This window comes from Phaenicophaeus curvirostris, chromosome 2 (assembly GCF_032191515.1).
Source record: "Phaenicophaeus curvirostris isolate KB17595 chromosome 2, BPBGC_Pcur_1.0, whole genome shotgun sequence".
NCBI classification, from domain to species: Eukaryota; Metazoa; Chordata; class Aves; order Cuculiformes; family Cuculidae; genus Phaenicophaeus; species Phaenicophaeus curvirostris.
This window is the reverse complement of record NC_091393.1, coordinates 49,544,992-49,566,981: the sequence shown is the minus strand read 5'-3', so window position 1 is coordinate 49,566,981 and position 21,990 is coordinate 49,544,992. Positions and strand designations below refer to the sequence as shown.

The window sequence follows — 21,990 nt, the reverse complement described above, 5'->3', positions numbered from 1 at the left end:
ACTGATATTAGTTGTTATTATTATTATTACTACTATTACTATGATGGTGATGATAATGATGTAATAAAATATCTACAAATATATGAGATCATGCCCCACCCCTTGATGACTGTATGTCACCACAAAAACTGTAGAGCAGACACAAGGGAATGGGTCCACAGCTAGGATGGAGCTGAACTCACACGTGGATCAGGCATCAGGAGCAAACAAACAGACAAGGTCCTCGCTGCACATCGGCCATCGCCGAAGAGAGCGAAACCATCATGAACTCTCAATTTTACACCAAGTATGACATATATGGGATGGAATACTCTGTTGTTCAGTTTAGGGTCACCTGCTCTATTCACCTCTCCTCGCAGGTGCAGCCCTTTTCTGCCAGCTCGATGATAGCCTTGGTTGCTACAGGAATAAGTATAGCACTGGCCTTTTTGCATACCCATGCCCTGCATTATCACTTTTGGAGAAGAACACTGTCTCAAAAACATGCAATAAGCTTTCAGAGAATGAAGTTACTTAGAGCAACTGAGTTTTAGTCACAGAAACTGAGTCTAATTTAGCTCAAACCACAATAAAGACAAAAGAGGAAAAAAGAAAAAAAGAATTAGACAACATGGATATACATTACCAACCAAACTTTAAGCACAGCAGCAACCTAATTTTTGTCAAAGTTCTGTTGGCATCATGGGCAAAGATTAATTAGTAAATTACAGGAAAGGATTTGTAGGTGAATGTTGTTGATGGATCCTTTGGCTTAAAAGAAACCAGGCAACCTTATAATTTCCTTCTTGAGCCACACAATATAAACTTACTTTAATATATATATTTTTCTTTTTAAATGGTAAACTCCATATGCAACATTATAGGCCTTCTTTGGAAATTTTGATTCAACTCAAGGATATCCACTGATATTTCTAGGTAGGGAGATTTGTGAAGGTTATGCCAGCAAACAAATGTGAAGACAAGATAGAATTCCTTTATTGAATTGCTGAGAGCATGAACTATAGCACTCATAGTTACAGTTATAGAAATAGAATTGTATCATAGAAATACATTATATGAATTTATAGTTACATTCCAGAAATATAAGTCAAATAGTTATCTCAATATCAAAGCAGGATAGCGAGTTATTTGCAGTCTGTTATTTATATTTTTTTCAGCTATATACTCGGCCTCAAATCACTTCTTCATGTTGCTTGGGAAATTTAATTCCCTTCCCCCTCTATAGCTTTGTGGCTCAGTATAAATACAACTGCTACAATGTTTTAAAAGCATCAAGTAACTATTTTTTTCAGCCTAGAAGATACACTGCTGAAAAGTTCCACTATGAAGTCTCCCAACCAGATGTAGGAAAGCATGTTTGTAATTTCAGCCTCTGTTTTGTTAGACTTACACAAATGCAGAACTGAAACCAAACAAAAATCCATTCCCTAAAGAGCATAAATGTGCACAGAAATATTTGTGCAGAAAGTTGTTTCTAAGCAATGCATAGGCTAAATGGTATACTAGAGTTTTCTTTTTAATATGATTCCTCTCCAGTAACTCTGATTAGCAAAGGAGAAGTTAGACATTCAAACCATTTTCCTTTGCATTGGAAATACTAAAAAGAAATAGCAGCAAGAGGTTGCAAGTCCAAAGAGGACACCTGTGACTGTGTGCACTGTATTCCTGTAGAATAAAGAGGGGCTCTGTAGAAAAACATTTGAGGCTTAAATACACAATGGAATACAACGTGCATGCAAGTGGCACTGTTTCACTGAAGGCAATTGTATATAGCCTAGTAGTTAATTACAGTATGGTACAGTAGATATTAGTGACATTTCTATTTTAAGGTTTTCTGAAACTAATCTTAACAGAATAGCAGTTTAAATGATGTTTCCTTACCAAAGTATATAGAAAAAAGCCCCATAGGAAAAGCATAGTAAAAGTTACTGACTTCAGTGGAAAATAACTAACTATACGCATATACAAGTTTCGGCTGTGGATCACAATAATTGTATTAGTATTCAAAACTGCGCTTATAGTTGTCAGTAAATACAAAGCAGAGAAAAAATCAACACATTAAAGAACAGAAGCAGCATCATTGTGAAAGTGGTGGGGTTTTTTCCCCGAGTATGTACAACAAGAGATTAAATTTGCAAACATTTCTGAAAGAAACCGTAAGGGAGGCTCCTGGAATGAGCCTCAAATATAGTCAGTAATCATTTTTTTTCTAAAGAACCTATTCCTTGGGCTGAAATTCTTTACACTTTCTTTTACACCACTTTTAAGAAAAACTAAACAAAAGTTTTTTAGCTGAATTTTACTGTATTTAAAAGTTGATTCCTATGCTATTAAGTGATGGGTTTATATGTTTTTTTCTTGATCTAAGTGCAAAATGATGTTGTTAGAAATGCTTTAGAACTCGGCATGTTCATTGTCCTCTGAGGAATGCATACTCTGCCAAGTCTGAAAACACTTGGAACAGAAAGGTCTTGCATACAGTGCTACATATTTTTTAACTGACTTATGAACAACACACTGATGCTTCACTTGTACAGTTTTTCTGACCTATGTAATGAAATAAACACAGCTGCATTTGTTACAGCGATTGCCTAATCATGTATTTGGTACTCACAAAGTTTTGGAAATACTCAGAAAGCAGTATGCAGCAAAAATCCTGATTTCCTCTACTTTCTCTAATACCACTCTCAATTTATTTTCAATTTATTGCAAGGTTTTGTTTGTAAAAGTTAGAAAAGTTGCTAGTAATGTTTCTGCAACACCAGTAATTCAGATCATTTGTACTTGTTGTAAAGTAGTGGTGCTACCACTGCACATGTTGTAGAAAATACAAATGTGCCGGCTATCACAGGTATCACTTTGATACAATTTTGATCAATCACTTTGATCACAATTTCCTAATTGGAGGTGTATAGATCCTCAACTCTTGCTCCATTAAATCTAGAGTTTGGTACTCAGTGTAATCATAGAATCCAACCCCCCTGCCATGGGAAGGGACATCCCACTAGACCAGGCTGCCCAAGGCTGCATCCAACCTGGTCTTGAACACCTCCAGGGATGGGGCAGCCACAACTTCCCTGTGAAACCTGTACCAGTGTCTCACCACTCTCATAGTGAAGAAATTCTTCCTAATGTCTAGGCTAAATCTGCCCCTCTCAAGTTTATACCCATTGCCCCTAGTCCTATCACCACAAGCCTTTCTAAACAGTCCCTCCCCAGCTTTCTTGTAGGCCTCTTTCAGGTGCAGGAAGGTCCCTATAAAGTGTCCTTGGAGCCTTCTCTTCTCCAGGCTGAAATAATCTCTAGATAGCCATAAAATAGCTTTCGCCTTACTGTCTGTCTTCCAAATAATTATTTTGGAATTTGAAAATATTTACTTTATTAATTAGCAATGTGCTAATCTCTGAGACTATCTGGGTACTTAAACAGAAACACCGGGCATGATCACATTGAGTCTCATCGCAACCAGTCACCAGGCAGATGAAATTAGGCAGAGGAACGTAAACAAGGCAGCCAGACGCCTTTCGTGATCATAGTCATAGATGCTTCCCATATCAATATTTTTTAAAATTCAACTTAAAAGCTTAAAGATTTTTTTTTCTAGCATACTGTAAATGTCAAAAAATGGATAGTATAGTAAATGTATTTAGGAAAAAAAAATTACTTTTTTTCATCTAAAAATTTCAAGAGGTATCCAAAACCTTTAAAAAAACAAAGAGGTGAGTTTAGACAGTGGCAGAGCCTGTTACAAATTGTTGCACACAGCGCCACCATAATTTCACCAGCAACTGGTTCATACACAGTGTAGATCACAGTGACAAACCATGCTCACTCACAAGGAGCAGAACAGGAGAATCTCTGTTGATAGATGGTTTGTCATGCTCTGTGTTTTTTTGGTGACCAAAGTCTGTATTTCATTTATGAGGCAGGAGCTGCTGCAATGTATCAAAAATCATTTGTGACTGAGTGGTGTATCATTCATCTGTGTTCATCAACTGATACAGAACAGGGTGGTGTATTTCTGAAACAAATTTAAACAAGTACTTTGCTGTAGCTGTAGTGACTGATGATGGGAAGCTAATACCTAAGGAGAAGCAAATTCTGCTTTATTGGCCAGCACAATCTGCACATTTGGGAAGCAATTAAAGAGGCTCTTGTCTGTTGGATATGTTGTTCATCCTGAGTCCTGAGACATTAATTTGAGAACCTAATCAGCTTTGTTAAAGGAATATAATTACAAGTCTTGTTTGACTGAATTGTTTTTTAAGCTGATTTAGGTTTTTTTGTTACAATATTTACTTAATGAATCAAAATGTAAACTGCGTAATTATGTCAAAGGACACCATATATAACACAATTAGTGAAGACATAAATGTGGTCAGCATCTTAGATAAATAAAAATTGCATATGGAATTTATAAAAGCTTTCAACACAAACTGTTCTCATTGAAGCCAGGGACAGCAACAAAAGACTTTGCTCAGCATTTATGAAATTTCCATATGTTGAGCCTGATTTTCAGCCGATAATTCCTCCAGCCTTTGTTATTTGGATGAAAGTTTTCTTTCACAAATAGTGACACCCATCTTCCTGCCCTACACACACTTGCTGTATGCATACCTGTAGCTATGTAACTCAGTAATTCTTAAAAATTGTAAATTACTTAGATTTGCTTTAGATTAGATATAAGGAAGAAATTCTTCACTGTGAGGGTGGTGAAGCATTGGAACAGGTAGCTCTGGGAAGCTGTGGATGCCCCATCCCTGGAGGGGTTCCAGGTCAGGATGGACAGGGCTGTGAGCAACACGTTTTAGTAAAAGATGTCCCTGCCCATGGCAATGGGGGGATTGACTAAAGGTGCCTTCCGACCCAAACCATTCTGTGATTCTGTGATTCCATGATATTTAGATGACCTAAGTCCTTGTGAAGCAGAAATCTAAACACTTTATCAATTAGAAAAATAATATACAGGATGTTTTTTTCTGCTGCAGAGGAAGTGGAGGTGAGGAAAGTGCTTTGCTAAAAGACATAGAAACTCCTCAACCAAATGAAGACATGATATGGCAACTCCAGGAGTAGTAATATTGATCCATTGAGATGATTTCTTAGCAACTTGGTTTCTCCGTTGGGAGCTTGGAGTTTCCTTTTTCCAAGAACTGGAGTCCTGAGGGCAGGTTGTCTCTCAGTCCACCACTGCCATAGTGACTGGCAGTCTTCTCTTTGCTCTGTAGTCCAGCAAACACAAGGACCAAAACTCTCTAATGATCACTACATGCTCTGAGTGGGCTGTAATGCTATAGTCATGTTTTCATAGTTTTCATCTCTTGTATGTTTTTTTTGTTCATAGCCTAGATTTTATCCCACTGTTCTGCTTCCCTGAGAATGGTACAACATACTGCTGTGTCTCAAAATGCAGAAAGTACATTTTCCTGCAATTTCTTCCCAGCAAATCATCTGCCTCACTTTATGCAGCAAAGCTACAACAGTTCTACACTGAGGACTTCAGATGCTTCTAGAGCAAGCTACAGACCACGCATCTGTGAGTAGGAATGGAAGGAAGGAAGCAAGGGTGGAAGAGCTCCTCTTTTAGTGTCAAAGAATTATTTATGCCTGGTTGATGTGTTGTTGAATCATATCCTATGGCCATCACAACTACCGCTTCCTCCACGGTGTCATTCCTACTGCAGATAGCTTTGATTGTTCCACTTCACCATTGATAGCATGGCTTTTACCCAAAGACAACTGTGTAAAGACAGAAAAAAATGAGAAAGAGTTTGAAAGATTTTAAGCTGGCGGAACACAATGTGCTGACTCTTGCACTTGCATAGATCTGCAGAGCTCTCTAGCTCTCAAAAGCTCAGAGGCCAGTTAGCAGAACAACCCATGGTCTAAACCACAAGCTTAACAGACTCAAAGAATAAGTTTTAGCTTAATGTTAGGACTGAGAAAAGAGAGTAGGGACAGAAAAACCACAGCAACTGGTGCAACAAACCACTAACCTTTAAGATAGTGCTCAAGAAAATATTAAACTCCTCTGTTATGAAAGTGTGGACATGTTGGTTAAGTACTTTGAACAACAGAGATGAAGGTGTTGGAGTTACACTTCTGCCTTTGTTTAAGGGTGAAGATAACGTGGTGAAGAAAATCAGCAAAAATATTACAGGGCTAAATAGAAAAGGAAGCTCAGCTCTGGGCTTCAAACACATGCGTGACTCAGGATAAGCCAGACAAGGAGAGCTTGGGGCTGATAGAAGTTTCACATGATGAATGTGCAGGGAAATAGGACTTTGGAAGAAACCTGTGTCAGAGAAACACCTGTCATCATCACAGAAGTTCTGCTATTATGTTTAAAAGAATATCCACAGAACTGCTGTTCTGGACAAGGAGAGAGGTTTTATTTGAGCCATGCTAGGTATGAATCTCAGTACACAAAAAATACCAGTTCCTGGCATTAGTAAGCTAGAAGAAAATTGATGACTGGAAGTTCTGCTACATTGTCAGGGAAAGGTGATCTTCAGTCTAACATGGTGGCTTCTAAATTTAAAGAAACACAGCAAAATAGCTATCACTTTTTTTTTCTGTGGTAATTAATCCAATAATTTGTTAATTTTTATATAAAACACAAAAAGTATGCAGTCATGAATGGGCAAAATTCTGGTACTATTTAACTATGTCAGGAGTCCGATCTACTCTTACTTTCTGCCTTTCTTCATTGGGTTTATTTGAAAAGGTTTTCTATTGAAGACAGAAATGAATTGTATGATGATTAGATGAGCCCAGTGCCCTAACAAGACTAAGAGCGTACACATACTTACGGTTAACCAGGAAAGAATAACACGTCAGAAAACATCCTTCTCTTGCAGAATTGCCTCTATTTCAAGCCTGCACCAAACTTCTATAGCTCAACAGCCAAATTAACAAAAATATATAGAAGCTGACTATGTGCCCAGAACATTGAGCTTCCTTTCTAAACTAAAAACTACAGCTCATTAGCTCTGGGAGCAATCAAGAAACGCCCTCCTCCATCCCCCCAAGCCATTTTGCTGTTTATTCCTATTTATCAGTTTGGTTGGGTTTTATAGCTTGAATCTGTGGGCTAAGCTACAATGGATGAGCCTGGTGATCCCAGCTGACCACATCTAAACTTCCCTCTTGGTAAGTAACTACAATTTCAGGAAGAGGATCTGATGTTTCGTGGTTGACCATGTGGCTCTTATACTACTGCTCTCCATTTGCTTCTGAGAACCCAAATGGATTGCAGAAGCAAGCTGAGGGAAGAGCAGCACTTGTTCCACAGTAGGTGATGAGTAACTCGCACAAGACTTGTCTTCTGTTTCTTGAAATAGAACGTGAAAGTTTTCAGGTCCTTCATTTGGTAGTTTAAATTGAGCCTTGAATACCATAGGAAGAAAGCTACAATTAAGTGCAATGAACTTTCCAGTGAACTTGGAACTTTCATTAAAAACGAAATCAACATTGACTTTAAATATTTAGTAAGGTCTCTACTGTCCTTTTGTCTGCCTTCCTCTTTGGCATCTTCGTTTTCTAAATTCTGCTCCTGTTCTCAGATGACTCCCTACTCCTGACTGAGGCTATTTGCAGGTGTTAGACCCAGAACTCCTAATCAAAGCTCCACCAGCTTTAGCTGCATGAATGGAAGCAGCTGCTGCCCACTGAGCTTACAGACCTTCTCCAGCAGACACAGCTAAATGGAAAGTAGCCCCTCAGTCCCACCCATTACACACCACAATTGCCACAAACTGTGTTGATGTGAATGTCCAGGGCTTTGAGCCACAAGAGTGGCTCACAAAAGTGCAGCAGCATGATGGAGAGAAGGGAGAAGCAGAAGGGCAGTCACTGCCACTGCACTGCCAGGCATTGCCCCTTAGCCAGTGGTGCCTGCCCGAGTATAAAAAAGGGGCAGCAGCATCCTCACGGTGATGCCAGAAAAGGAAACATTTTCCATCTGTAACTGTTTGAAATATAAAATACGCATGAGTAACTGGGGGTGTGTGTCCCTAAGAAAGTTAGTATTTCCGCTGAACTTAATTTTAGATGCTTCATTTCCAGCAAGATGAATGCTTTGAATCTCCAATTGTATAAGTATTTAAGATCCTTTTCTCTTCCTTTTCACGAGAAGAAAGAAGCTTTAAGTTAATCTTTGACTGGTTTCAGTTAACCAACGTTCACATTTGCCACTCAATATTTATGTTTTTTTACACCTTTTTTTTTTCCTGAGTATTCCATATAGTAACAGCCCATCCCAGAAAAATACATCCAAGTAAATTAATGAGAAAAAAGTATTGTTATGGAATAAACATACAGACATTGAATGTTTCATGAATGTCACTGCATTTAAAATTCAGATTTATTTCTTAACTTGAAATAACTGTCAGTCCTAAACCCACCTTATTTTTTATGAGCTATTATTCCTACCAGAAATATCCAGGCTGTCACAGTATTCATTTTATAGTCTGCAAACACAGGAAACGGTGAAATAGGTAAAGTAAGCTTCACTGGCTGTGAAATTTAGCTCATTCCTGAGGCTCTTTACTGCATTTTGGAGTTGCCTAAAGTTTTGATTTCTTGTTATTATTCTTCCTGTGCTCAAATCTGTTTTAAATACTTTTTTCCTGCTTAAAGATAAGAACATACAAAACTATTTGCTGCATCAGGATTTGATCTGAATTTTGTCTTGCAAGAAAGGATATTAGACTGGTACATTTATAATTTTTAAACTACATATTACTTAAACTTCAACATAAAAATGAGTAATTCGCAATCAAAGCTTATGTTAAGCCCGGGCAGATATGTTGCTGTGGATTCTTTTCAGTTGACACCTGAAGGGAGTTCTTTGCTTGTTTTCTTCCTACCTTGTTTTGTATTTCAGTCCACTTCATACTTGATTTCCCCATGTTTAAAAAAACACATGAAGATTTACTCCCCAATTCAAACACACCAGTGAATATGTTATAGTTTTTATTAAATGACTATCCCAAACAAACATAGTGAAGAACTAATGAAGACATTATGTCCCAAAATAAAACCAGAAGAATTCAATATAAGCGAATCACTGCTTTCCATCCTCCGTTAATCAATCCTGACAGCTTCCCCATCGCAAGACTATTGCTCAGGATTCCTCATGTGCTTAAAATCCTGATTAAACACCATTTAGCCTGTTTGCACCATGTTCTTCTCATCAGTTTCTACAAATACTGCACATATGCACTCAGTGGTACTGTCGGTAATGGAAAATCAGTGGAAGCATTCCAAGCTACAAAGTTATCCATCAGTAACCTGTTTGGATTGAGGTCTGAAGAAAGGAGGGCTTGTTTATTTTTTTAACACTAGATTGCATTGGGGTTTCTTTTCAAGGAAAATGAAAGCCTTTTTAAGCTTAATGCATGAGAAGAACTAGTGAATTGCAAATTTTGTGCATAAGTATCATCCCTAAGTGTGTTTCCTGTAGATCTTAACTCTTCCATATGCCACTGAGCCTTTAGTGTGCATTTCACTGCCTGCAACCTTGTCCCCAGATTTCTCCGTGCACCAAGAAGCTTCTGATATACTCTGGTGGAATTGTTTTCTTCAAGTTTCCCTTAATTAATCAAGGCTAAGATGACATATGAGGATTACTGTGAGGCAGAATATTTTGTTATAAATCATGTGGCCCCAAGATACCAATGAAAGGGCATAGCGGATCTGTCCCTGCACCCTTCCTAATCCAGCTGCTTCTTTTTCCTTTCATCAGTAGATTCATCAGCTGCAGCTGCAGAGGGAACTGGAGCAGGCTATAGGGGAGGAAGGGACCATACAACCACTTTTCCCCAGGGCCCTTTTCCGTAAGAAAAGTGGGATTGGGTTCCTCTCTTTATCATACAGCCGGAGCCCAAAGCCAGTAGGCCACTGTCCAATTAAACTAAATAGCAGCTGTTGACAGTTGTTAGCGGGCTAAATTGGTTCTGTGGGGAATAGCCCATCAGAGCTGGCATCTCCATGAAGAACTGATTGTGTCTTAGGAGGACAAAGCCGAGGGGCTTCTGAGGCTTGAACCTGCCTTCAGTCCATACCAGAATTACGTGCCCTGGACGTCTGGCACTGCGGACACTCGACGTCACGCTGCTCCAGTCAAGCTTTGCTTTTCATACCTTGGTGTGAACCTTACTAAAAATTAACTGCAAACGACAACTACAGCTCCATTCGCTCCGCGTTTCCCAAGCGGGCCCTTCTTCTTCCCTTGCCTTTGAGCAGCATCTCCCGCCTGACCTGCAGCAAGGCAGGGGCAGAGGCTGAGGCCAGACCTTCCCCACCTCCTCCTTGTCCCCTGCTCGGGGACAGGGGCCGGTGTCCCCGGGGAGCCTCTGCGGCCACCTGGGCTCCTGGCCGCCCGGGAAGGGCAGAGGCTCCAGTTCGGGGAGCTACAGGTAGGCGGCGGCCTCTTTTTCTTTTTTTCAGGTTCGTGGAAGCTCTTTTTTTTTTTTTTCTTTCCCCTCTCTCCTCCTCTCTTTCCAGGTCTCGCTTTCCGGGTTGGGGAGTTAGGTGCGTTGAGAAAAGCGCCTGCAGCGGCGCGGGGCTCCCCAGGTGGGGCTGCTCCGGGCTTTTCTCTCTCTCTGTCTCCCTCCTCCTCCTTCCTCCCTCTTTCCCCGGCTGCCCTTCCGTCTTTGGGGCCGCATCCAGGGCGCTTCGGCCCCCCTCCCACGCTTCCTCCTCCTCTTCGGGGAGAGAAAGCCGGGATCTTTCCTGCCCCCCGGCCGCGGCGCCGCTCCCCTCCATCCATCCCTCTCTCCCTCCTCCTCCCGGGGCCGCTCGGGGCTCCGCTCCGCAGCCCTCCCGCCCCGATTCATTTGTTGTCGTCGCCGTTCGTCCCTCCCTCCCTCGCTCTCCCTCCTCCCTCCTCTCCCTCTCCTCTCCCCGAACTTTTGTCACCGATGCGGACCGGCGGCGGGGGCGCCTGAGGCTGCGGGGCTCCGGCCGCGATGCCGTTCCCGCTGCGGAGCCTGGAGCCGCTGCGGCTGTGCCGGCGGGACGAGGCCGGCGGGGACGGCGCGGGGGCCGCGGCCGAGGGGGGCGGCGGGCGCCGCCGCGGCGCGGGGCCGCTCTTCGGGGCGCTGGAGCAGGTCAGCTCGTACGCGCTGGTGTCGCTGCTGATGCAGCTCTCCGACCTCTCCCGGTGCGCCGGCGACATCTTCGGAGGGATCCTCAGCGAGGCGGATTCCCTCTGCCACCGCAACGAGAGGCTCCAGCGCCGGCTCGGCGCCCTGGAGGAGCTGCTCGCCCGCCTCGACCACCGCAAAGTCAAGATCCGTGAGTGCCAGCCCCTCCCGGGACGCTGTTTGCTTTATTTATTTATTTGCTTAAAAAAAAAAAAAAAAGGAAAGGAGAGGGAAACTTGAGCATCCTCTCCTAGATATAAGGAAGGATTTCTTCACCGCGAGGGTGTGAGGCTCTGGTCGCCCTGTGGCTGCCCCATCCCTGGAGGCGTTCAGGGCCAGGCTGGATGGGACCTCGGGCAGCCGGCTCGGCTGGGATGTCGCTGCCCGTGGCGGGGGGCTCGGAGCTAGATGATCTGTAGGGTCCCTTCCCGCGCGCAGGCGGCGGCCGCCCCGCAGCTCCTCCCCGCGGCGCCCGCCCGGCCAGCCCGGGCCCGGGGGGCTCAGCCCGCGGGGCTGCGGGCGGCTGCCGCCTCCCCGGCACAAACGCGACCCGGGCAGGGCCGGGGGGAGCCGCCCGCCCGTCAGCGCTCCCAGCCGGCTCGGAGATAGCGCCGTGAGCCGGAGGGAGGGCTGCGCGGGTTTGTTTGTGTGCCGAGGCTGGGTTAGCGCTGCGCTTGGGATCAGCCCGGCTTCTGACAGTTCAGCCCGCATGCCTGATTAGTTCTTTTGTGTGTGCATGGGAAAACCTCAGTAAACAGAAACCTGGATACACTTGGCAGCTGGTTTTGTAGCTCTCGGTTCTCCCGAGCTTCTGTGCCGCGTGCAGAACTGATCCCAAGTTTGTATTTTCAGCTCCACCTGGAGCACAAGCTGCGAGAGCCACGTTCAGCCTCGGATTCCCAAGTAGTGGCAGCGTGGGGAACTTCTCCTAGTTCTCGTTAAGTTTCTTTCTGAGCCTGCGGAGTGGCTCTCGGAGGGCACTGACTGTACACAGACCTATAGGAGAACGCAGACCTATAGGAGAAGTTTTTTCTGAGCTTAATCCAACTTTGGAGAAAGGATCCTGTAAAAATTGTGTCTGCCACATGGTGTTTCATTTGTGCGTGTCCTAGCTCCCCACAGAGTGACTGAAAGATGCCTTGCAACACCAGCTTAGCTTTCTCAATGCGCTGGAAACATTCAAGAATCCCAAGAGCTGTGTTGCAACTTCTGTGGCAGCTGTATGAGGCTTAAGCCTGACCTAAAAAAGATTGTGGTTCCAAGACCACTGATAGTTTTCTTTTAAATGGAAGTAGGAAGTTTGTTTTGCTTTTGGCATACTTGTGAACAAAATTGATAAGGAAGGCCTTTCACAGATAAGATTCAGAGTGTGAACCCCATATGGACAACTCACCTATTTCATTGCAGATTTACTCCTTATGGTATAATTCAGTATACAGTTCCTCCAAAGGAGGAAACCCTCATTTACCATTATCAAAAAGCTTTTTCTGTGGTTTCCAAGTCTTAGGCTAAAGTTTTGTCATAACCAGTATGGCTTTTTTTTGGTGCTTTGTAACTGTTTGTCAAACTTAAGGAGTTTTTCTTCTTCTCTAAGACAGATAAATCCTTTTCTGCGAGTATGGTTAACGTGAGCTTGGCAGGGCATTGTGCAGTCAGATTTGAAGCAAGAATATTACAGTGATGCCCTGATGGGAAGCAGTATTTATTTCCTTCTGTTTTAAGTAGCGAGCTGATTGTTACTGTACACTGATGCAGCACATCTAAAGGGTGATGTGAGGGTAGTGCTGCACTGTCCAAACCCTGAAATTCTTTCTGTGTCAGACATTTAGTTATTGTATCCTTTCTTGCTCATCACTTTGCACAAGTTATGTAGTTACTACTTAACTTTTTCTATTACAACTCAGTTCTTTGAGCTAAGCCTATTATTGCTTTTAATTTGATGATCATTCTTGCTGTCATTGCAATTCCCAAAAGTGGGTGCAGTTCTTATGTTTGGCTTTCTCCATTTGGTAAGTGGCGTCTCTGCCGTCAAATTTAATTTTGCTACTTCACAGCTGCACTGCTGGTACTAATATTCACTTTTCAAAGATCTCATTTATTAAAGTAAATGAGAACCAATAATTATTTCTTTCTAATTTATTTTTAAATGTTATGAAAAACGGCCTTTTAGTAAAGGAAGATTATTTTATTTGCCTGTCGATAACAGGGAACTCATGTAGGCTAAGCATATTGACATTAAGTCACACATAAAGACTCTTCTCTTCTTGCATGCTTTCTACATATCACAATCTGGCCAAGGAGATTGGATGGGATGGTCAGTTGTAGTTAGCATCATGAGCGTCTCTGTAATGCAAGCTGTCAAAGCTTGTCTGCAAGTCTAACCCTGTTGCTGGCAATAAAGGGAAGTACCTGCAAAACAGAGAGAATGGTTTAATAATGCTGGTTTTGTTTGGGAACAATGAAGAAGGGAGATTTTTCTTTCCCATTTTTGAAGATACAGAAGCTTCATGGGGAAAAGTGCTTGTGGGACTGTAAGAACAAGCATTGTAAATGAACTTTAATTCCTTTCCCATTTACTAGATTCTTTTCGCTCAAACCTTTTCTTGTGAGGAACAATAGTGTAAACTACTACATCTCTTGTGCTGCACAGGCAGAGACAGCATGATGTTGTATCAAATGACTTAAAAATTTTGCTCTGGCTTTCAGAATGAAGGGGTAGGACATTGTACACCTGCTTTTCAAATTATGGGTAATTTTTGCTTGAAGAAATGTGGGGTCCAGGAAATAATTTCACCTTGGAACTGATGGTTCCAGGGTGGTTTTTCTGACCCCAGCGTGATCTTACATGGGAAGGACCAGAAAAGAATGAGCGAACTTTGAATCTGGGTCACAATCATTTCTGGGGAAGCAACTGCAGACTGGCAGCTGGGATAAGCTACGCTACGTATGTTCCTGGTGCTTGGAAAGCACATATTTAAAAATTGCAAGGAGATTTTCTTCTGTGTACTATCATAATTTTGTTTCAAAGTAAAGTTCCTGTGCAGTATCCTTCTGATAACAGGGGTCCGTTAGTGTTTGTTCCTCACTGAGCATGGGTGGGTGTGTAAGGGAGGGAAAGCAGGCAGAACAAAGCTCTTTGTCTTCAGTTAGTCGTTCGTTACAGCCGTGGACTATGCTCACTTGCCTGGCTGTAAGATGTGTCCTTGTGTGTGTGCGCGGGACCCATATGCTCCTAGATATATGTATTCAAATGCCAGGAGGTAAACTTGTCTTGAACGATGTCTCCTGTTTCTCTTCTGTTACGTTCTCTTTGGTGTCCTGTGGTGAATGCATTAGTTCAAGTACATCCATTCATTGCACCACATGCGAAAGAACTTTCTGATGTGGCAAACTGATCCATGGTGCATTGCAGTAAGAGCTACGTCTTTGCAGCCCTTACAAGAGGGGAAACTTCCTCAACTATCAAGAGTGACTGGACATCTGCCATGCTCTTCAGTTGGGTTTCCAAGGGTTTTGTATTGGTATGCCACCAATACATTTAGTTTCATGTACTTCAGGATACTGAAGGTAGCTTTCTGTTGATGTGGTCTGAGTGGTGGTTGCTTTTTCCAGAGTTTGCCACTGATGTTAGGATGTTTCAGCTCTCTCTGGTTTGATTTGGCTGACTTAAACTTAACATTTACAGTGGTAGACGGGTTTCTCTTTGTCTCCCTGACTGTATCTCAGTACAAGGATATTTTTAAGGCCATTTAGTAAAATGCTTTCCTGACACGTATTTGATCTTTGCATGATGAGCAGGATGTTGTGCCATAAGATGGGACATGAGAATATAATGAGACATGTCCCAGTGGGGTGGATGACTGGTTTATAACTCATGGTGTTGGTAGGCTTTAATAGCTCAAGGTGGTTTATAAAATTCAAGAGCAACATGTGGTACTTGTGACCTTAGTTTAACTGCACTAGCCAGGTCTAGAGAATTAACTCGATTCAGTACTTTTTTTTTTAATAGTCTTTCATCAAGTTTAATGAAAACTTATGTAAGTCGCTGTTTTGTGCAGTGTTTTGTTGTATGTTTCCAACATCCAGCTGCTCTAATATAGTTTAAACCATCAAACTTGCCTAGCAGCTTTTCATCTTTTAGCAGTATGCATCTGTAGCTATGATCTAGTATTAGGTGATATACTTTTCATCACTTTCAGTTCTTAAACGTCAGTGTGGGTGAGGACAAGTGCCTCTTTGAAGTGATCAGACCTCATCAAAACACATATGATGGCAGCAGAGAAACCTTGTCTAAATTACAAGGCCAGCTCTTGGGAAATGCTGTGAGGCCTTAAACAGTCATTGTTTTTACATGGGGTGAAGGACGTTTTTCCATTAATATTTGTCATCTACCATCTGCAGAGACTTGTGCAAAAATTAATATTGCTGTTCTTTTCTGTGGGTCCTAGTAGTTTGACAGACTGGAAGGTTGTCCCTTCCATGTTCTATGCTATTTATTTTTAGTCTTTCTGAAGAGGTGTTTTGAGAAAATTGCTGGGAGGTTAACCTAACGACAACTTCTGGTTCATTTTCTCCAGTAGTAGGATGGGGTTTGGCCAGTTGTACCTCCTATTCTAACAAGAAGAAACTGATCCTGTGGGAGGGAGGAAATGCTACCTCCTAATTAGCCTTGTTGTTGTTTAAAATCCTTCAGTACTAGCTTTTAAAGGTACAGCATAATCATTTGATGTTCACGCAGAATATGTATACATATGTATGTATTTTTTGTTTTTTCAAGCTTTAGCACTTTAATGAAAGAGAGCTGGGTGGATGAGTAGTATGGTTTTCTTTTTGTCTGCATGATGTAAGGACAGTCCAGTTTGCACTTCATCTCCTGCTATTTTGTTTAGTAAGTATTTTCCACTCTCTGTGTGTGAGGCAGTACTGGAGCACATTTCCTGCTTTAGCCCAACAGGAAGCTTTATTCAGCTTATTCTTAGGGAAACCCCTCCTCCATCCCTAGACACCAAAAGTGAGCATTATTTGAGACAGTAAGCAGCAGCAGGCAGGAGATGGAAGGGCTGTCTAACTTTCTGGGCGTTCTACAGGTTCTGGTGTAAGAAAAGAGTGTGTGAGATATCTATCATCTTGTAATAACAAAACAAAACATTCTTTAGAAAAAGGTTTAAAAAAAAAAAACCCAAACCCAAACCAGTGAAAACACTACCCTGACCACCAACAAAAAAAACCCAGCCAACCACCAAGACCATGGTGTGCTGTTGAGGAAGCTTTGGTGAGAAAGGACCGAATTTCAGGGGGAAAAAATCTGTTCTAACAGTATTTAGTAGCTATTCTACAGATGCTTCGGGTGACTGTTTGCAATGGTACTGTTCTTCTTTCTTTTGCTGTGTAATATGAAGATTCAGCAACAAAGTTTGAGCAACGTTAAATTGTTAATTGCTAAGTTCTCCTAGGGGAAAAAAAAAAGGTATCTTCTCTTTTACGCTGTTGTAATTATTCAGATTGCTGCTCAGAAGCAATATAACTCTTGTTTTATTTAGCTACTGCAAGACTAATTATCTGTGGAAATTCAACCTGATCCAAAGGAGTTTTCATTTGAAATAAGCAGGAAGAAAGTCTGAGTTAGAAAAAGATTTCCCATGGGTATCATGGGCCAAGTCGCTGTCCTGCTGAGTGGCAAAGCTCCAGCTGAATTCAGTTTGATGAGGGTTTGGCTTGCTGTTTTGAAAACAGTTGACACTCTTTGGCTGAAATGTAGAGCTGCTTTGTACATTGCTCAGAACCTATTATACACCACCTATGAACATTTATTTCCGTAGGTCTTATGATTGGCTTGATCGTTCAGGAAAACAGTGTTTGGGAGAGGTAGTTAATGAATTAAACATACTTTTATTTAGTTGTTTTTAATTAGGACCTATTTTGAAGGTTCCTAGATATTTTTGGATACAATAAAATGTCCTCAGCAGTTTCTCTTCCTATTAGTATTGGCATAGTCTCAGCTTGGTTGAGTACAAGGTAGTAATCTTGGTCTTGTGGGTTTCTCTCCTAAGCTGTTAATATGAAGATCCTGCAGAAGAGGCATTTTTTTGGGGCAAATCTATTAACAAGCATAAAATAACACAGTGGAAAGCCACTGAAATTCCTCAAAACCTCCATCCTGGAATTTAAACCAGCCTTCAATGAGTGGAGAGACAGATGAGGTTTTCAGAAGGGATGAGGAGCAGATTATCCCACATGTGCTTAGTGATTCCTGCACCTTCCTCTGAAATGCTTGGTGCTGGCCGCCATCAGCAACAAAATACTTTGCTTAACATTGCCAAAACCAGATTTACTGTGGTAATTCCTGTCCTTTTTCTGTATTTCTGTGTGAAGAAGCAGCAATTTCCCTTTCCTCATCATTCTTTTCTTCCCCTGCACGTTCAAATAAACGGTATGGTAGATGGGGGTATGTGCTTTGGTTCTGGTTACTGGGAGCATTAGTGCACCACAAACAGAAAGGGAGATTGTGAAACAGAAGGAATTGAAAAATGCACATTGAAGCCTTGGCAATTATGCAAAGTCCCAGTTGCTTTTGTAGTCCTAAACGAGCTATCAGCAGGCGAGATCAAAGCTGTCCACCCTAACAGTTAACAAGATCAATTAAACGTGGTAATTAAATGTTGTTCTCAGCTGTAGGGTGGATAGGAAACCTGCTGGTTGGATGGCAGTCTCCGGAGAGCCTGGATGACACGCCACTTAAGAGACTAGAAAAAATATCTCTCTGCCTGTGGGTTAGGCACAGATTAATGTGGGTGGACTCTGAAAGTTGTTTGTATTTGTATCTTACTGTGTTTTAGTTGGGCAGGGCTTCTTCTGGCTTCAGCCTGTCATGTTTTTTTTTTTCTTTGTCATTTGTGAATTATGGTGTTTTGAGTCAGGTTTTATTTATTTATTTATTGATTTATCTATCGGCTTCTTGTCCTTTAATCAGCACTGTGCATGTGAGATTTTGTTGCTCTTTGAGAATGATGAGTAGTTAGAATATCATAGAATAACCAGGTTGGAAGAGACCCACCGGAGTCCAACCATTCCTATCAAACACTAACCCATGCCCCTTAGCACCTCGTCCACCCGTGCCTTAAACACCTCCAGGGAAGGTGACTCAACCACCTCCCTGGGTAGCCTCTTCCAGTGCCCAATGACCCTTTCTGTGAAGAATTTTTTCCTAATGTCCAGCCTAAACCTCCCCTGGCAGAGCTTGAGGCCATTCCCTCTTGTCCTGTCCCCCGTCACTTGGGAGAAGAGGCCAGCACCCTCCTCTCTACAACCTCCTTTCAGGTAGTTACAGAGAGCAGTGAGGTCTCCCCTCAGCCTCCTCTTCTCCAGGCTAAACAACCCCAGGTAATATGAATGTTTGAGGTCCTACTGAGTGTTGTTGAGCTTAAATCACTGTGCAGCCTGGAGGCACGGGAGAGAGGCAGTACCGAGTAATTGCTTTGCCATAACTCCTCTTGGTAATTTCCCCATTGGAGCCACTGTTCTACACACTTTTTAGGTTAAGGCCTGACTTTTTTTTTTTTTTTCTCCTTTCTCTTCCTCCTTTTCTTCAGTAGTTTAGGTTTCTTATCCCAGGTGTGCTCTGAGCTGCCTTTCCAACTTCAGTCCTGCCTGCTCTGAGAGGCAGCAGTTTCAATGTCCGCTCTGCACCTCATTACCCATGTCCTGCCTGATAAAACAGACCTGGGGCATCTCCTCTTCCTCAAATACAATGCATGTCTGATAAGTTTGTAGGATCAGGGAGGAAGGAGGTGAGGGGGTGGAAGGCAGAGACAGGAAAGAGTGAAATTCGTTGGAGCTTCTGGCTTTCCCATGGCAAACCCTTTTCATTCCTCCATTCCACACCCCTCAGCATTATCCTCACCGTAAGGCCTCCCTGGCTGTGGTTGTGGCACAGTGCATAGCACTGTATTAATAGTCTTAATCCTGTCAGAGAGCGTCCCTTTGTTCATTTTTAGTGTTTCCCTTCCAAACACAGAGATGTCTATTGCTGTGCTCTAGGAACATAAATCAAGAGCGAAACCGTTTACACCATTACAGTGGTGGAAGCAAGAACATCCAGGCACTACCTGAAATTAAAAAAAAATGCAGCAAAACTCACTTCAATGTATATCTGTGGCTGAGTTCTTGTGGCTTTTGAACTTAAAAAGCATTTTAAAGTTTTAGTAGGTTTAATTTCCCCAATCTACATGTGAGTAGCAGTCTGTTTTAATGTGAAATTTAACATCTTGACAACCAGTCAATTTGTTAAGTTAGTTGATTGAATATTCCTTTTACTGTATTCAGGCTTTAGTCTTGTCTTAGCGTATTTTAATTAATCTGCTATTGTAATTTTTTAATTAACTTAGCTCCTACTTTTCAGAGATTAGGACTATTAACTGTTGCCCCCTGAAGTAAACTGTAACTATGGATGCTATCTGAAGAATTAAGCCAATTCATTTTTCTACTGGTAATAAGAATTAATGTAAAGTGTAACGGGAGACTGATAAAGTAGAGATTTCAAGCATATTGAGTAATAGTGACAGTGCTGTATTTTTATTTTTTCTGGTTGAATGGCTAAGTGGAAAAGGAAAACAAGATACTCCCCTGAATATTCTAAATGGTAGCATATTGTACTTGAATGCTTTTCTTTCTCCTTGCTTCACACAGGTTTTTTCCTTTTTATTATCAACATGTTGGCTATAGATGAGCACTTATCAGCTTCTAAATTACTTGCATATGTTCCTCTGAGTCGGGTTGTTATGTTGGTAAGCCTTCTCAAGAGCATGAGTTTGAGTAAGAAAGCAAGCTTAGTCTTTCTCCTGGCAAGTGGACATCTGTCTCCTGTTTTCTATTTTGGTGAATTCTGGCTTTTGGCGACAGATGGAGTTTGCTTATGGGAAGCTCAGCAGGACCCAAGAGGAGTGCTTTGTGAGTTATCTCTAGTGGCACCTTTTGTTTCTGTTGTATGGGAGGAAAGAGCTCCCAAGTGAGTGATGTTGGCTTTCTCTTCCTATTCAGTATCTAGTTGATGCTAAGTAACTGAATCTGCCTGAGTGGCTTGAAGAACCAAGTGGTGTTCAGATAAGGCAATATCTTTAAATGTTAAAAAGAAAACCTCAAAATGTTGTTCCCCACATTGTCCTTAGAGGCAAATACCAACTACCAAGAAATGGGAACAAGCTCTTACAAAACTTATCTAGAATGTTCACCTTTTTTCTTAGCTGTGGTACTTGATTTTCAATTTAGAAGACAGATAGCACAAGCAAAGCTTGATTGGTTACACAGAAAGATTTCCCTCCCACTCCACTTAATCTGGACATGATGAAAATAAAATCCTTTTTTCTCAAATTCTGAATGATCCAAGAAATTCTGGAAACAATAACTTTTTAAGATTGAGATATATGTTAGTGTACATATGAAAAATAATTGAGTGAAGTAGGTAGTTAAAGTCTCCTCTACACTATTCTGATTTGTAGTGTTGAAAAGGTGGAGGGCCCTCTATTATGAACTTAAGCATTTTAAATAGAAGGAACTTCAGTTTGTTCTACATGTAGCATGAGGGAGCAGGAGAATGAAAATAACATTATCTTCATACTATGCCTTGGTGTGTTAGTTTAGATGCAATTTTCTAAAACTGTTTCCTTGTTCTATTAAAATAAATTTAGGTCATTACTGCGTGGTTTATTATTTTTAATAGCATGTGTATGTGATAGAAGATCAAGGGTGTCATAAGTTGTAAGCATATTTATCACAAAAAGTCCATTTGTGCGCTGAGTGTACGCTGTAGGGAATGGGTAGGGTAGGAAACAGAAGGGCAATAATAGGGGAATAGCAGGGGCTTGTACCAGTTGTGCTTGGGAGCTTGATGGAAGCCCAGATATAGGAAACTGGTATAACAGCTGATCTCCACAGGACCAACACCCTTCTCTGTATCTCTGGCTGCCACCCTCGCAGTGGGGAGCATGTGCAGTCCCGTTGGGCAGGCTGGGACAGCTGGAGCCCTGCAGGGAGCAGTCCCGCCGAGGCTGGGTGGCCCTGAACTTGTCAGGCTGCAGATGGGCTCATCTCTAGTTGTGCAACGTGTGCTGAAGTGGGTCTGCTTCTGCACTTGACAAAATCCCAGGCAGCACTGTGTAGGGTTTACCTTGTAATGGAGAGGCAAGCATGGTCTTAACAAGGGTGGTTTAAATGTAAATAGATTATTATAGTTGATTTTCAATTTATAGTTGCAGTTTGATGATACCATAATTATATTATAAAATACACAGAATTGTGCTCTATAATAATGAATTGTGCATTCAGGAAAGATTAGGAAATCTGGAGAAAATGAAGTGAGGGTAAGCCAGTTTTGTTGTTCTACCTTATTTTGGTGGTCAGCTGTAAGGTAGGGCTGCCTTTCAGCAATAAGACCCCTGCGTGGAGAGAACGGAGGCTGTGCTTGCTTATCCTGAAGGAAGGTGGAACTGCAGTGTTGGCCTACTTGTGATCACAAATTTCCTTAAAACCTTAGAAAGCACTTATATGGCACAACCATAATACAGACGTAACTATGATCATAAGGCTGTTTGGCCTGAGAGCGTCTAGTCTTTGCACATACAAGTCAAGCTTGAAGATGGCAACTTAGTTAAGTGTAGTTTAAAAAGATCTGTTTTGAAGAACCCAAAGTTTTACAATAGTTACGGGCCTTCTTGAGGCCTTCTTGAGGTCTAGAGGAAGAGAGGCGATTAGAATTCCACCATCCACGGAGTATTTGCCTGGGGCAAAAAATACCATGAAAACATAGAGCTCTTGGTGTTTTTTAGTTTGTCACCTTACAGAAGCC

At 41.9% G+C, this 21,990-nt stretch overlaps 2 protein-coding genes across 10 annotated transcripts in view; one reads left to right on the top strand and one right to left on the bottom strand.

Moving 5' to 3' along the window:
- Nucleotides 1-10,185: 10,185 nt before the first annotated feature.
- LOC138717351 (octapeptide-repeat protein T2-like) lies at nt 10,186-10,770 on the bottom strand. The gene has a single exon (XM_069850868.1). The coding sequence runs from the start codon at nt 10,768-10,770 to the stop codon at nt 10,186-10,188; it is 585 nt and encodes a 194-aa protein (XP_069706969.1).
- Nucleotides 10,771-10,963: 193 nt separating this feature from the next.
- The window catches only part of NHSL1 (NHS like 1), a 179,715-nt gene continuing 168,688 nt past the window's right edge, over nt 10,964-21,990 (top strand). For all 9 annotated transcript variants that reach the window (XM_069851989.1, XM_069851987.1, XM_069851993.1 and 6 more), the window contains exon 1: nt 10,964-11,301. In XM_069851989.1, coding sequence (XP_069708090.1) covers nt 10,974-11,301 — 328 coding nt within the window. In that variant the 5' untranslated portion in view covers nt 10,964-10,973. The remainder of the gene's footprint in view (nt 11,302-21,990) is intronic.